We start from the raw sequence: 17,266 nt of genomic DNA on the forward strand, positions 1-17,266 counted from the left end.
CATCTCCTCGTTTTGCAATACCATATACTCTTTGTTTAACTTTAGCCTTTAGAGTAAGTCTTAAAGTCGAGAACTGTTATTCCTTCATCTTTGCTATTTTCCTGTATTGTTAACTCAACAATTGATTTGGGTTTTTTACATTTTTAAAGATTTATTTTTATGTACATGAATAGTTTGCCTGCGTGTGTGTGTGCACAATGTGAGTTGGTGCTTGTTAATCCTCTGGAACTGGGGTTACAGGTGGCCATGATCTGCCATGCGGGCCTTTTGTTGCGTATTTATTCTCTGTGTACGTGTGTGCCTTTTTTTTATTTTCCTTAGAAGTCTAACTGAAGTGAACTAGAAACCCTACCATGTTTGGATTTCCCTTTTCCCAGCCTCAGTCATTTCCTTAGCTGCTCGTCTGATTCCTTAGCTTGGCTACTGTGAGCACAGCTAAGCAGATAGTTGTACCTGTGTGCTCACATGCACACGAGTGTGCCACAGCACACAGGAGATCAGGGGATGGTTGTTTAGAAGTCGCTTCTCTCTTCCACCATGGGATTGAACTGGGGTCATCACACTGGCAGCAAGCCTTCTGAGCCATCTCTCCAGTCCTTTGTTGTAATATGTATTGTTTGACTCCTAATTTTTATTTTATTTTTTTAAAAAAGAAAAACAAACTATCTTTTTCACTTTACATACTAATACCAGCCCCCTACTCCCTCCCCTCTTCCCATTCCCACCACCTTCTTCCCTCACCACCCCCCATCCACTCCTCAGAGAGGGTAAGGCACATAGCTTTGAGGAAGTCCAAGGCCCTCCCTACTATATCTAGGCTGAGCCAGGTATCCATCCAAAGAGAATGGGTTCCCAAAAAGTCAATACAAGCAGTAGGGATAAATCCTGGTGCCACCCGTGGTCCCCCAGTCTGTCCCAGCCATGCAACTGTCACCCACATTCAGAGGGTCCAGTTCCTTTCCTGTCCAGCTGGAGTTGGGGAGCTCCCATTAGCTCAGGTAAGCTGTGTCAGTGGGTGTCCCCATCATGGTCTTGACTGCTTTGCTCATATTCTCACTCCTCCCACTCTTCAGCTGGACTTTGGGAGCTCAGTCCTGTGCTCCACTGCGGGTCTCTGCCTCTGTTTCCATCAGTTGCTGGATGAAGATTCTGTGGTGACATTTAAGATATTCGTCAGTCTGACAACAGGGCAAGGCCAGTTTGGGCACTCTCCACTATTGTTTAGAGTCTTAGCTGGGTTTTTTGATATCTATAACCGGATAGATGCTCGCCCAGTCCCACTGGGCCAGTTTCTTTCTTACCTGCCGGGTCCCTACAGCCACTTATGGAATAATCACTCAGAGGCTAATATATTACATATAATTGTTTGGTCAATGGCTTAGGTCTCTTACTGGCTAGCTTTAACTATAACCCATTTCTAATAGTTTATATTTTACCATGAGGCTCGTGGCTTCCCAATAATGTTCCGAACTGTTTCTCCTTTGGCGGCTACATGGCATCTCCTTGAGTTTGCCTACACTTTCTCTGTATCTTTGTTTGGATTTCCTGCCTAGCTTTACTTTGTTAAGCCATTGGCTAGACAGCTTTATTCGTCAATCAACAAAAGCAACACATATACAGAAGGACATCCCACAACAATGTCTGTTACTGGATTATTGAATTAATTTGATATTCTTTCTTCCTTTCTTATACATTTGCCATTACAAATCCATAAGCACTATCTCACTGTCTCTGCTACATCCATTCATTTTAATTGTATTTTCATTTAACATAAAATAGTTTTCTTTAGTTTTCAGGTGTATTTCATGTGTATGTGTGTGTATGTGTCTGTGTGTGTGTGTGTCTGTGTGTGTGTCTCACTGTGGCTTGGTCATCAGTTGGGTCTTGGTGTATGATCAATCCCTTGTTAAATAAAGTATTGCTGAGTATAATGGTCACCATCGTTGTCAATTTGACAAGACCTAGAGTCACCAGAGAGACAAGTCAGCTGTGCTTGTGGAGTATCTGGATAAAGTTACTTGAGGTGGGAGGATCCATGTTAGTGGACCAGCGTTCATTGCTCTCTTCCTCCTGCCTCTGGACAAAATACGACAGTCTGTCACCGTACCTTACTGCCATGACAGACTGTCCCCTGAGCCCTGAGCCCTGGGCCCTGAGCCCAAATAAACCCTTTGATGATTTGATGAAGGATTTTGTCACAGCAAGAAGGAAAGTAATGAACACATCAAGATTCAGGGACTATGTCATGGTTGGGTTGAGGCACAGTTTCTTACAACTGGGCTGGGATATAGCTCTGTATCATAATATCCATTCATCATACTTAAGGCACCAGGGTATAACTTTCACCATTGAGAAAGAAGAAAACAATAGTAACAGCAACAATGTATTACATCCAGATACAGAAACACTGCAACAACTAATTAAAAACTTTTACTAGCACAATACTAGTAACAAAAGAGGAATAACAAAAGAATAATAAATTAAAATATTTAAAAGGGAATGAAAAATGTAGGAAAAGTTTATTTTTGGAACAAGGTCTCACTATGTAGCTCTGACTGGCCTGGAGCTTACTGTGTTGTCATGGTTTGAAAGAAAATGACACCTAGAGGGACTGGCACTATTAGGTGTGGCTTTGTTGGAGGAAGTGTGTCACTGTGGAGGTGGACTTTGAGATCCTGTATATGCTCTAGCCATACCCAGTGAGACAGCCCACTTCCTATTGCCTGTGAGTCAGATGCAGAACTCTCAGCTCCCTTCCAGCACCACATCTGTCTGCATGCTGACTTGCTTCTCACAGGATGATAACTCAGCCTCTGAACTGTAAGCCACCACAATTAAATGCTTTCCTTCTAAGAGTTGTCATGGTGTTTCTCCACAGCAATAGAAACCATAACTAAGAAGTAGACCAGACTAATCTCCAACTCACAGAAATCTGCCTGCCCCTGCCTCCCAGGTTCTGGGATTAAAGGTATACAAAGCTAGAAAATAAAATTTTAGAATTTAGAAATTTGTGCTAACTGAAAAAAGAGAGAGAAGATCAAATTAAGTATAAACACTGTAGGTGTGTGTTAGCCTTGGCCTAATCCTTAGCATCCCAGAGAGAAGGAAAGACAATAATAAAAGGGAAATAAGCAGGAAAGATCCAGTTAAAACCTTTTAGAGGCAAAATTACACGCTAAAGAGAGAAAGGGTGCACAGAACTGAAGCCTGCGCAGGCCCTGGCAGGCTGTGGCGTGGGGTTCTGTCTGCATCACAGAACACTGAGTTCTTACCACACAGGCCACGGGCACCTTCTCTTCAAGGTTTCTCTCCCACACTGCTGGCCTTGGCATTTCAAGGAATAGCAGTGCAGGGATAGATGGAGGCATCACAAGCTGGAGTTCTGGCTAAGGTCACGACCATGGCAGTAACTGTGATGAGAAAGCCCAGAATGCAGTGTTGCTGACCTCCAGAGCCTGGGTTTCACCACCTATAGAGGTTGGTTTCTTAATAACTATGCAGTAAGAGAATATTCTCCATGTGTGTTCATATAGTACACATAGCATGTCTTTGTTCATATTTAATATAATTTATATGCCAAACTAAACAGGATGCCATCGTTTCTTTCCCTGGTACTGTGACGGAACCTAACAAAAGTTACTTAAGAGAGGATTCATTCTGGCTCACACTTCAAGAGTACTATCCACTGTGGCCCAGAAGTTACAGGAGCAGGAGTCCAGCTGGTCACTGTAAATATACAAACAGGAAGCAGACAGTGATGAATGCCTGCTGCCAGGTAGTTCCCTTTCTTTGCTTACATGGTCTAGGATGCCAGGCATAGACTGCTCCTACATACAATGGGCAAGCCTCCCCACCGCCATTAATCATAGCCAAGCTAATGCCCACAGGCATACCCAGAGGCCCTGTCTCCCTGGTGATTCTAGATTCTTTCAGGTAAGCAGTGAGGGGAGGAGAATTTACACATGCGCGCGCGCGCGCGCGCGCACACACACACACACACACACACACACACACTCTAATAAGATTCCCAAGTGGTCAGCTGAGAAATCAGAAGTAAAGTAAATGGTTTCGGCCTTTGCTGAGCAGATCTTTTAGTGACCTCTGGGAGAGCACAGGCCCTTTCTTGAGTTTTGCTCTCCACCACCTCCCCCTGCCAATCACAGACTGATTTGCGAGGTGGTCTAGTTAGTGATCAATCTTATTTTCTCTGTTCATCTTAAGGCAGCGCTGACCTGTCTGGCTCCTTCTTTGAGGGTTTGAATGAGACTGTCTATCTCCCATAGGCTCAGACGTTTGGTTCCTAGTCAGTGGTACTATTTGACAAGACAATGTGGCCTTGCTGGAGGAAGTGTGTCACGGAGGGCAGGCTTTCAAGTGTCCAAGCCTTAGGCCATTCCATGTGCACTCCGTGTTTCACGCCCTCGGCTTCCTGCTGCAGTCGCCCTCCAATGAGCCTTTCTTTGTAAGGTCCTTAGTCGTGGTGTTTATCGTAATGGATACAGATGGGGTGGGGGACTCCATGCCGGGGTGGGATTGGGTCTTTCGGCTGTGCCTGGTGGGGAGTGAGGGCTGAGCAGGGTTTTACCAGAGCTCTGACCCAACTCTGATATAACAAACGCAACTCCCATTTTTATCCTGCCTCTCCCCACCTTTGTTCCCTTCCAATCCAGACCAGCTTTCCCCAGCACAGAGCTCTCGGCAATTTCCCTTCCAAATCTTTTGCCTGTTCTCAAGGTAGCCCTGAAGGCTGTGCCCAGTGTGTGTACACACCCCTTGCTGTGGGTTCCTTCATACAGAAAGATGTTAGAACCTTCGACTCTTAAGCCAGGAAACTCATTAGACGAGATATTCTCAAGGCAGCCCAAGTGCTACCGTGCTGTGGAATTTTCCCAACTCCTGCCACCCTAGGTCTCAAGTGTGTGGAGGCTGCCTTCCCTCCAGGTGCTGAGGCCTGTGTGACTCTGCTTTCTTGGTCTGCCCTTCACTCTCCACCTTTACCCTACCCCCAGATGCACTTGGCGAGTTTGCCTGAAGCACTTTCTCTCAGCCTTGGCCCTCCAAAGCTTCTGGGTTTTGTCAAGTTATCTGTTCACAATTAAACTTCATGACCTTCCCAGAGTCACAGCTCCAAGAATATCTGCTCCCTGGTTGTTTGGTTCTATTCCCTAGAGAAGTGGGAGATTATGATCTGTTTCTCTAAAATTGTTAAGGAGTTACCTGTAGCCAGAACATGGCCATTCTAGGTGACTAGTCATTGCGAGCTTGAGAATGTATTCTGTTGTGGTCCATCGACAGCAATCTAGTTGGTTGATGGTGCAGTTGAGCTAAGCATATCCGTACTAATTACTGCCTGCCTAACCCGATAGAATACTATCATTTTCAACCACTGTCACCAAGTCATCTATTTCTCCTTGTTCTCAATGTTTGCCGCATGTGTTTTATAGTTGTGTATTTTTGCAGAATTGACCTCCTTATCATGTTTATATTATCATCCTTATGTTATTATTCATCCATGGGAACAGTCTGTGTCTGAAATAGCTACTTCTCTCTTTATTGTTTGTATGAAGTATCTTTCTTCTATACTTTTCATTTAAATCAGTTAAGTCTTTAAAATTAAGTTTCTTATAGGCAATAGACAGTTGGGATCTAATTTCTTTTCTTTTCTTTTTTTGATTTTCGAGTTAGGGTTTCTCTGTAGCTTTTGGTTCTTGTAGACCAGATTGGCCTCGAACTCACAGAGATCCGCCTGCCTCTGCCTCCCGAGTCTGGGATTAATGGTGTGCACCACCACCGCCCGGTGGAGTCTATTTTTGAATCTTACACAATTTCTGTTTTATTTGGTATGGGACTATAGAAATTTAAATTGGTATTGCTGTAGTTCAAATGTCTACTATGCCTGTCTTTGTCTCCCATTTGTTCCCTCTGTTCTTCATTTTTACTTTTGTTTGTTCCTCATTTTCTTCCATACATATATTTTTCCTACTCAGTTCTGTTACTTTCATGGTTTTACTTGAGTATTTTATATGAGTCCCATTTTTCCAATAACACATCAGTTAGTAGCCCCCAAACTCATAACATGCATTCAGATTAATCCTAATCCACTCTCAAATGACAGCCTTGGGCCAGTGAGAGGCACTTGTCATGCACATCTGACCATCTGAGCTCAGTCCCCAGAATCCACACTGGAAGGGGAGAACCAACTACCGGAAGTTGTCCTCTGACCTCCCCATATGCGCCATGGCATGTATGTGCCCCCACGCATAGACACACACAATGATAAAGTTTGAAAACTTTTTTAAGAACTATTATCATTTCATGTCATAAGTACAGGTACTTTATAATAATAATTATATATCTAATATTTCTTTATCCCTTCTGTTATTGCTGTCATGCTCTTTATTTTTATATAAGCACATACATGGAGAAATACATAATCACATTCACTGTTTCTGTTATTTTAAACTGTTCATTAAATCAACTAGCAAGCAATTAAAGCAAAATTAGTTCATTCTACTTTTCCTATTTATTTTCTGATGGTCTTCCTTTACATAGACACATATTTCTTACAAATCTGGCATAATGATTGCATTCATTTGACAAAAATCAGCTCTGTACTTAAGATAATTATTGTATGAAATTAAGCCTAATATCCTGAGGGATGTTTGTTGGCCATGCACTAGGGTCTGGGGCCCATTCCCAGAACTGCTAAGAAAAAACTTGGGGAAGTATTGTAGATCTTGATAGATTACCAGTAGACTTGGAGTAGCCTGCAGCTTAAGATACCGAGCAGTTAAAAAGTCTTCCAGTGTGTCCCTAGCAAGGACTTTTCTAACCGGGAGTAAAGGACAGTACTGAAGACTGAATTTAGGGCCTAGTGCATCTGAGATAAACGACCTACCATGCAGCTACAGCCCTGTTCCTCACGAGGACTTTAAGAGGGAACCACGGGAATGGGGGGGGGGGGAAGGCCTTATCCAGAGTTCACGGCACGAGGTTCCTGGGGTAGGTATGTGGGACAGTAACTCATAGTCCAAACACGTTCTCATTACTATAGCAGATAAGACTGGCGCATAATTTGGGCTCAGCATTTGCTCAGAATTCCAAAAATATTTTCTATTGCTACATTTCATAAAGTTCTCTATTTTAAAGTAAGACTCATTTTTGCTGCAAAATATGGCATTTTCCTCACAAAATACAAATCCTATACTATGAATGAAGTCGGCAGCAGTAAAACTCAGTATGCTGCATCGTAGAAAACCTTTTTAATGAATTTTTAAATTGTATTTTTATTTTTCTGTGTGCGTGGGTATTTTACCTGTATGTGTGCTGTGTACCTTTCCCGTGGAGGCCAGAAGGATGCATAGATGTCAGTTGGTCCCTGAGTGGGTGCTGGGAACTGAGCCTGTGGGAGGCCAAGTGCTCTTCGTTGCTCAGCTCTTTCCAGCTCCCATCCTAGGAATCTTGATTTGCTGCTGCCTCTGTACCGCTGACGTGTGACAACTGCATCTTACCTGCTAGGAACTGTGGAATTCATTATGGATGCAGAGCACAATTTTTATTTCATGGAGATGAACACAAGGCTGCAAGTGGAGCATCCTGTCACCGAAATGATCACCGGAACTGACTTGGTGGAGTGGCAGTTCAGGGTGAGAAGGTTTGCCTAGTGATGCAGTCTTGGGCTATGGGTGGAGCTCAGTGGTAGAGTTGTTGCCTAGTGTGAGTGATGCCTGGGCTCAGTCCTCAGCACTACCAGGAATAAGGTCAGTGTTGAGAATACATTATGTTGTGAACTACTTTTATGCTACTTAGGGTATCGCTCACTTTTGGGGTTGGGATAAGGACAGGAAAAGGTAAGATTAAAAGAAAAAAAAACTGGTCGGGCAGTGGTGGTGCACACCTTTAATCCTAGGAAGCAGAGGTAGACAGATCTCTGAGTTCAAGGCCAGCCTGATCTATAGAGCAAGTTCGGGAAGGCGGTGACTACACAGAGAAATCCTGTCTTGAAAAGGAAACAAAGAAACTGCATCTGAGGCTGCAATGTTATTGGCACTGTGGGAACACAGATTCCAAATGATCAGTTCCCTTCATTTTAGGTAACTGACCCCCTAGGCCCTGGGCTGTGGGCAGGTGAGCTGTGTCATTCTATCTTGTCTTGATCCCGTGGCCAAGCCTCGTGGTCTACCTAAGGTCACAACATTCTGGGCCATGCCACTGTTAGAGTTTAGAGGTGAGACATGCTAGCCAAGATGAAATGACATAGGGAGCTGGGAATGAAGAGCGAGGGGCAAGGTCTTCTAGCAATAGAGCGATCCGTGTATAAAGTTCATTTGCAGACTGTTGTCAGCCCATGAGTAGGGGGTGCATTTGTAGTAGCCATTCACAGCCAGTGTTCAGTGTTGTAGTCTTTGGCACTGCTGATGTGTCTACTACACACCATACACACACACACACACACACACACACCATACACACACAACACACTAGATCTAAATGTAAAAATATGAAAATATTTAATATGAATATCTTGATTTCTGTGTAATTCTTGGTTCATTTTATGTACTGAGTCTAAGTTATTTTTTTTCCATACTTTGATGATGAACTCATGACATTTGGATAACTTTGTCTTTTCAAAACTTCTCTAGACAATATTGTCATGTTTCTTTGGCGAATGATTGGTGGTTCAGATTGAGCCAAAAGATATTTAGGGACCTTGGAAGCTAGAGAAAACCAGGCATACTGAGCTACTAAACATTAATAGTGTCAGATAAAACTAGCAAGTGTGTTTGTTTCTAGAATCAAGAAAAAGGATTTTTTTTCCTCCTGAAGCAATAACCAAGTGATCCCATGGTCTCCTTGCAACTGAAGACAAAGAACTGTGGTTATTTACAGTATCATGAGGGGTGTTGGTGCTGCTGTTGTTTTATTCTAACTTGGTTGCAAAGTTCTCGGGCATGAACTTTGTAGGTGACGGCATCATGTTGCACCGTCAACATGCTGGACACCTGACAGGACTTGCAAATCATGGAGGAATTGTGTTCCTGAGCCTTTAGGAATGAGAAAGAAAACCAGGGATGTTTTTATTTCTGGATCTCAGGAAATTGCAGGAGCTTCCAAAAAGGAAGCTAGCTTTATTCATCCAAGGACACACTGCAGACATGAAGGAACTGGGGCCTCATGTGGGCACGAGGGGCCCTGGAATCATGCATATGAAAAGTAGGGGACCTTGACAGTTGATGAGTCAAGAATTCAAGCTTCAGTCCTGCCTCTAGAATCAAAGACTTCTTAAAATGAGGATTCAGAGCTCACACAGCTGAGATGGGGTTACAGTGCAGGGCCAGCAGGGCTCAGGATACTAAGGAAATCAAGGCTTTCAGATGCTTCGTGTCTCTCTGAGAGGGAAAATGGCACAGAACTCCCAGCCTGAAGGTGTAGCTAGGGCCACTCTCTTGAACTCAGATGAAAGCCAGTCACCTCAGAAAAAGGGGGGGGCAGTAAAGATAACCCAGTTTGAAAGTGGTCTGTATATTAAGAAATCAGATTATCCTAGAACATAGGAGTCTGCTGGTGACTCTAGCATTCATTTTCACAAGGAGCACTGTTTTGTTACCAGATTGCCGCAGGAGAGAAGATCCCCCTGAGCCAGGAAGAAATCCCTCTGCGGGGCCATGCCTTTGAGGCTAGAATATATGCAGAGGACCCTGACAATAACTTCATGCCAGGGGCCGGACCGCTGGTTCACCTCTCCACCCCTCAGGCAGACATGTCTACGAGGATTGAAACTGGAGTACGGCAAGGTAACATTAAATGAGATCAAAGCATCAGTCTAATTGAACTTGCAATCAGTTACTTTTCTCTCAGGTGAGGCCAGACTATGGTGCCCAGACTGGGCTCAAACTCCTGCCTTTGCCTGCCAATAAGCTAGAATAATATATCTCACCATAATACCCAGATTAGACTGTATTATCATTGAGTGTCTGTGTGTGTTGTTGCTGTTTTACATTTTATTTAATTATCTTGTGGGGTTTGGTGTACGTGTGCATGTGGAGGCCCCAGCACAACATACAGGAATGGTTTCTCCTACCTTGGGAGCTGAGAGTGGAAACGGGTTTCACGTGAGGGAGTCCGGCTTTGCCTTGACCTCTAAAGAGAAAAAAAGGAAGATAGACCCGAGAAAACCAGGCGGTGTCACCGAGTCACGTGATAAAGCCTGGTATTCTCCACGGCTAATCCTAAGGACAAGATGGGCAAGTTTTTAAGTCCATCTAAGCCTTGGTTTCGGGGAAGATAAAACTGCTCAGGGCACCTGCCGCGCAGGGTTGGTGAGCGCCTGCCTGAAGTGGCAGGACGCCCTGCTCTGTTTGCTTCTTCCCTCAGGGCTGTGACACTGGCAGGTGACAGTGTCTCTCGATTCTAGGAGATGAGGTCTCCGTGCATTATGACCCCATGATCGCAAAGCTCGTGGTATGGGCTGAAGATCGCCCTTCGGCCCTGTCGAAACTGAGGTACAGCCTTCATCAGTACAACGTGAGTGAGCGCGACGTCCTTTGTTGTCCCCAGAGGCTCTCATTAGCAGACACAAAACAGTTCCTCCCGGGGCAAGGCCCCAAGGCAGAGTGTAGGTTTGGGTGCGCTTTGTTTCAGTCAGGAGGGAAAGGATTGCAGAGATAAACTGTTCTCCTCAGTACACAGACTAGTAAAATCATAGTTGTCCGTCAATCCGGCCAGCTGTATGAGTGAATGTAGTCAGTTTTCTTAATAATATTTATTCTTCATTTTCATCCATTTGACAGTTTTTTTTCTGTATCACACTAATTTCCTTTTTAAATTATTTTACTTTTTAAACAATCTTTTTTACTTTAAATACCAATCGCAGTTACCTCTCCTTCCCTTTTCCCCTCCCTCCAACTTTCCCCCACCCCACTCCCCATCCATTCCTCAGAGGGAGTGAGGTCTTCCATGGGGAGTCAGCAAAGTTGATCATATCACTTTGAGGCAGGACCAAGGCCCTCCTCCCTGTATCTAGGCTGAGCAAGGTATTCTTCAATAGATAATGGGCTCCAAAATACCAGTTTACACTAGAGATCAGTGGCCCCACAAACTGTCCCCCGCATTCAGAGGGTCTAGTTCAGTCCTATGCTGATTCCCCGCTGTCAGCCCAGAGTCAGCTGTTTCTGTGGGTGTCCCCCTCATGATCTTGACCCCTTTGCTCATATTATCGTTCCTCCCTCTCTACGACTGGACTCCAGGAGCTCGGCCCAGGCCTGTGGATCTCTGCATCTGCATCCATCAGGTACTGGATGAAGGTTTTATCCTGACAGTTAAGGCAGTCATCAGTCTGACTACAGGGGAAGGGCAGTTCAGGCACCCTCTCCACTATTGCCTAGATTCTTAGCTGGGGTCGTCCTTGTAAATTCCCGGGGAATTTCCCTAGTGCCAGGCATCTCACTAACCCCATAATGGCTCCCTCTATCAAGATATCTCTTTCCTTGCTCTCCCTCTCTGTTCTTCCCCCAACTTGAACTTCCAGTTCCTCATGTTCTCCTCCCCTCTCCGCTTCTTCCCCTCCCCCATCACATTAATTTTCTTGGTGCAGAAATCCCAAACACCTTAATTTCCCTTCATAGAAGGATTTATAACACATGATTTAAAATTATTGTGTTATTAACCTGCGTCAATTTCTGTGGCTCTCAGCACTGTGGTTCTACTTGCGATCCCTTCAGGGCCCCCATGTGGGGACATGCTCTTACCTCCCCTGTATAGCGTCTTTATCTGCTGTCTGTCCTCAGCCCTGCTTACTTCCTGACTCTATTTCTAGTTGTCCCGTTTAGAAAAGGACACTTTGATGTTCTCTGTCACCTTGGCCAGCCTCAGTCTCTGACACAGCCTTTGAAGGCAGGGGCTGCATCTGTTTTGCCTCTCCCTGTCCCCAGAGCCTGTGTCAGATCCTGGCACCTAAAACTGCTCAGTAAATGAAATAAGGAGTGGATGATTGAGGGAATGCATTCATGGACCCAGAGCCATGGTTACCTTTATCTTTAGTCCCTTTATGTATCTGGGTGTTTGTTTGTTTGTTGTTGAGGAGCGGTAAACTAGGGTTGCTGTTATTCCTTTTTTTAAATTTTTATACCCATGAGTAAACTTTGGATTTAGTACTGGAAGGAAGTTCTTTCCAAACTGTTATTCCAGTTCCCTCTCCAGTACACACTCGCGCCTGAATTTGCAGTCATCCTATTCTGTGGAATGCTCAAAACAACAACTCCCATCTCTTGAAAATACAAAAACGTTCATCATTTTCCTAACCTGAGTCAGTTAAATGTTTAACCCGAGCCAATCCACGTCCTATATCTTGTTTCTCTTCTTTAGCTGGATTTTGAAGTGTGAGTCCAGATGTGCAGTGATAAATCTGGGGACAGTGAGTGTGACCCTTCTCCATGTGACACCTTATTGGGTCACCCAGCAGATGCTTTTCTGAATACGTTGCTTTCCATATTCAGCAGGACCCGGGTTTGCTTCTCTCCCTAGATTGTTGGCTTGCGCACCAATGTGGACTTCCTGCTCCGGCTGTCTGGCCACCCAGAGTTCGAAGCTGGAAATGTGCACACTGACTTCATCCCTCAGCACCACAAGACACTGCTACCCACTCACAGCGTCATAGCCAACGAGGCTGTGTGCCAGGCAGCTCTGGGGCTCATCCTCAAAGAGAAAGCTATGACCAGCGCTTTCAAACTGCACACCCAAGGTACAGAGCACACCTCTTCCCTCGCTGTGTCCCTGAACCAGCAGGCACGTGCTTCTCTTTCTGAGTTTCATTCTTGCCTTTTCTGCTGCCAGTGACTGATCCAATTACTACAGATGTTTTTCAGTGTGGAAAAGAACTCTCCATATATCCCAAGTGCACACATAAGCACTGTTGTGTGCAGTGAATGTAGCTCAACTAATGCCTGTTTAACACTGTGGAAACTGGTCTCCTTCTACCAAATGCTAGTTCTTTCTGTCTCGTGCTGAGCCCTGGTGACTTTGTGCATCCACCACCCCTTGTGGCTTGTGTCATTGTGCCCACCACACCTACGGCAGTCCCCGTGTGCCCACCACACTTACGGCAGTCCCCGTGTGCCCACCGCACCTACGGCAGTCCCCGTGTGCCCACCGCACCTACGGCAGTCCCCGTGTGCCCACCGCACCTACGGCAGTGCCCAGTGCCCGTGTGCCCACCACACCTACAGCACTGCCCTTGTCGCCTAGAGTCTAGGCCACAGGAGATCGAGTCCTTTCTGCTAGCCATATTTCATTACTGTGGTTTTTTTTTTTTCCTCTGTCCTGTAATTCAGTTTCAGTCTGGATAGAGATTGGGGTCCTTGAGGCTGTCAGAGAATGCACTGTGGAAGGGTCTGTTCTGGTTACCACACAGGCTTTCTTCCTCTAGCATGCTGTAGGTGCCTGCCGGACCTCTTCCTGGCAACTGCTTACCTCACAGGCCAGCATATTATAGCCTCAGTCAGCTCTGCATTGAAAGGTTCCCCCCACCAAAAAAACTAATACAAAGTCTGCATTCTCAAACTTGCCTACCCCCACCCCAGTATTTACTCAGGATGTTAAACATTGAATTAAACATAATTGTAATGGTAAAAATAAAACAGCACCATTCCCCAAGGGGCAGCAGCAGGCAATGAGCCATGAGGGGCTAGCTGCGAGGTTGGTGAGAGACCTAGGAGGGTCAGCCAGTCCTACGAGGAGCGGGTGAGAGACAGAGACCCATAGTCACACCATGCAGAGAAAGTGGGTATTTACTTAGTGGGTTATGGAAGGGAAGGGGAAAGGAGAGAGGGAGGGAGAAGGAGGAGGAGAGAGAGAGAGAGAGAGAGAGAGAGAGAGAGAGAGAGAGAGAGAAACAGAGGAGGGGAGAGGAGAGGAAAGAAGGTACCTCTTCAGGAGAGATGGAAAGGAAGCAGAAGGAAGATCTGCTTGCCTTGGGGGAAGGGGAGGGGAGTGGGCGGGGCTTGTCTCTTAAAGGAACTGGACAGACTGGCCTCAAACTCAGAGAGATCCACCTGCCTCTGCCTCCCGAATGCTGAGATTAAAGGTGTGCACCACTACCGCATGGCAGATTAAACATAATTTTAAGTATATTTGTCTTTTATTGTTAGAATTATTATATTAAATGTTTGTGTTTAGTTTATTTGTGTTTTATATATATATGGGTGTTTTGCCTGTATCTGGGTCTGTGCTCCATATGCATGCAGTACTCATCAGGGCCAGAAGAGGGCATCAGATACCCTAGGACCAGACTTAATGGATGTAAACCTCCCTTTATCTGGGAATCAAGCCTGGGCCCTGTGGAAGAGCAACGGCTGCTGTTAACCACTAAGCCAGTTCTTTAGCCCCAGGGTCATTCTATGTTCTTGCCTACTGAAGTATTGTTGTTAGCATCTTTGATTTTAGATTTTTTTTTCAAGATCATTGTATTGAAAGCTTAAAGAATACAACTATATCTTTAGATTTGTTTGCTCTGTTTCCACTTTGTTCCCTTACTCTTTAAATTTATAAGTGTCGCAGTCACAGGCTCCATGCTAGAAGGCTTCAGTTAAGTTCCAGCCTCTGGGTGTATCCAGCAGAGCAAGTCCACCTCAGCCCATAGCGCTGGGCCAGTGACACGGAGACCCAGAGCACGGGTAGAGACTGGGGCAGGGCGAGAGCTGGCTAACAGACACTCAGATTCACCCATAGAAGCTGGGACTTTTCATAGTAAGTCCCTGAGATATAAATCAGGGTATCTTCCTTAAATTTAAAATAGTCAGAGCTGAGCTGCCAATTGAGGACCCAGGGTTTATCTTCGCTTTTGTAGAGTATGCATTTTTGGGGGCTCGATACTTGTAATTTTGTTGTTGCGTTTTAAATTTTTTCTAGATCAATTCTCTCCGTTTTCATTCAGCAGTGGGAGAAGACTGAATATCTCTTACACCAGAAACATGACTCTGAGAGCTGGTAAAACTGGTGAGTAGCGTTCCATCACAAGAGAAAGCAGTGTAGAAACACAGCACCTTAAACCAAAACCGCCTCCAGCCGGCCACGCCCAGTCAGCTCTTGGAGTTGATTGGCTCAGGGTCACTGGTTAATGCTATACATTTTATCCCCATTTCTGTGCTGTTAAGTGTTCTGAAAATATTCTGTAAGACATACTTAGCAAACAACTGAAGCAGAATATGACAAAGTATTCTGAGGAGCCCGGGGCATGACCTGAGGCACGGGCTCTGAGGAGCCCGGGGCAAGGCCTTTCTCCTTGGCTCTTTGTTCTCTGTATTGCTTGCAGGTTTTCTGTTCTAAGAACACTGCTTTTAGATAAGAAAACAGTGTTCAAAACTGTTGGGGGCAGAGGGTCACCCATTGCTCAGGCCATGCCTTGAGATCCACGTGGAATGGGTCACCAGAGCTGTCCCTTAGTGTGTGTCTCATCACATGAGTGTCTGTCTTCACAACAATTAATAAGGAACTAAGGCGTCACTGCTCATGTTTGGATGAAGCTACAGCCGGGAAAGCCAGCCAGGGCACGGCATTATGATGCCCGCTCCTTTTGATACCAACTCCATGGTTTTTCTAATACTTTTTATTTGGGTAGTTTTGTTTTTGTTTTTAATTTTTTAACTGTACTACTTAGGGAAGGCTCAGAGTAAAGACTAACTCACTGTAAAGTTAGAAGCTGGTGGCACCTAAGGCAGAAAGTGGTTACTAAATCATGACCAGGCAGGATACAGAGGGTCATAATCCTGTGACAGCCAGTGACCGTCCCTTCTGCTACAGGATAGTCAGCGTGAGAAGCCAGGGTAGGCGAAGTAGGCTGGATATAGGATGTGAGATAGCCTTGAGCTATGGCAGCTAGCTGAAAAAGCAGGCCTTCTAGTTGGAGTAGCTCCCTGCCCACAGACCAGTAGTCTTCTCTGAGTAGAGCATGACCTTTTGACTCTAGATATCACAGCCCTCACTATTGTGTGGGAAACCTTGCCACCCTCAGCCTAGATGGATGCTGCTAGAACCACACTGGCTGATCTCCAGCCTTCACAAAGGAAGTTTGCTGGCATGGCTCTACTCCGTAGCATAACTGGTTGCCTGTGCGTCCTGGGCGAGTGGGAAGGGGGTTTAACTCATATCACCCTGTAAAGCAGCCTCCAGAATCTGAGCATGTCTTATTAGCAACTCCTGCATGCTGAATGCATGCAGCAGTCAGAAAAATTGCAGTGGCCTTTGCAACCAAAATTAAACAGACAAATTCCATGGTCTACTGTAACTCAGATGAGGCAACTATGCTATTTGGCATGGGTCTTCATTAAACCACTGAGGAGTATTTTGAATCGTGCTGAGTTTTATTCAAATGAGTAAGTATGTAACTGGAAAGCCAGCATGATTGCTGTTCCACAAAGACAGTCTGATTCCGAAGGTGGCTCACTGCAAGTGTTCTGAGGAGTCTTCAGAAACTGCTGATGAGCAGTGACCAGGAGAGTATGCCAGGCAGGAAGCCCCAGCATACTTACAAGTCTAAAGGAAAACCAGTTTTCAGTTTTCTTAATGAAAATGAGCAAGTGTTTCAATAGTTTTGTTTATGACTTGAATTTTTATATATTATCTTGTTGCTATTGGCCGTGTTCCACAGAACCCCTTGTTGGTTCTCAGTAGTAATAATAGCTCAAATTTATTGAATGTTCTCAGATACAGTGTTACACATTTCCCAGAGATTACCGCATTTGCATTTTTCAGAAAAGGCCAATAAGATTCTTGCTATTATCAGTGCCACCTTTATCATCAACTAGTCTTTCTTGGCCAAGGGCAAAGCTCGGATATCAGTAATTTTCCAAAGGTCAAAGAAAAATAATTCAAGCCAGGGTTTGACTCCACATCCTGAGGAATGCGTACTTACGTAATGCTACCCCCTGCTAAATTGCCATGCCTTATTAAATGTGTAACAAGCTGTTTAAGATTCTCTGGTAGGAAACAAAATAACTAGGGCAGGGAATAACAATTCACTCTGTGAAATTATAATCAAACCTTTACTATAATTCTACTTGCATCTATGACACTTAAACACTTTGAATGTTTTGTAATGGGAAGAAAATTGATCTGGTGTAATCGGAGGCATTTTCTTTAGAAAATGTAAGGCGTGTTTATAATATATAGAGTGGAGAATTTTTACCCACCCAGCATGTGTGTATGTGCGTTCATGTTCATGCGTATGTATGTAAGATTTTGCTATTAGGAGTGTATATGGGTGTTGGAGCAC

General features: G+C 44.8%; 1 protein-coding gene across 1 annotated transcript in view; it reads left to right on the top strand.

Moving 5' to 3' along the window:
* Positions 1 to 17,266, top strand: part of Mccc1 (methylcrotonyl-CoA carboxylase subunit 1) — a 36,920-nt gene that overhangs the window by 9,635 nt on the left and 10,019 nt on the right. The window contains exons 7-11 of the mRNA XM_050138365.1: positions 7,519 to 7,646; positions 9,611 to 9,794; positions 10,415 to 10,524; positions 12,523 to 12,739; positions 14,905 to 14,991. Coding sequence (XP_049994322.1) covers positions 7,519 to 7,646; positions 9,611 to 9,794; positions 10,415 to 10,524; positions 12,523 to 12,739; positions 14,905 to 14,991 — 726 coding nt within the window. The remainder of the gene's footprint in view (positions 1 to 7,518; positions 7,647 to 9,610; positions 9,795 to 10,414; positions 10,525 to 12,522; positions 12,740 to 14,904; positions 14,992 to 17,266) is intronic.

Source organism: Alexandromys fortis, unplaced genomic scaffold, assembly GCF_014885135.2.
Source record: "Alexandromys fortis isolate MF-2015 unplaced genomic scaffold, M_Fortis_MF-2015_v1.1 scaffold_15, whole genome shotgun sequence".
Lineage (NCBI taxonomy): Eukaryota > Metazoa > Chordata > Mammalia > Rodentia > Cricetidae > Alexandromys > Alexandromys fortis.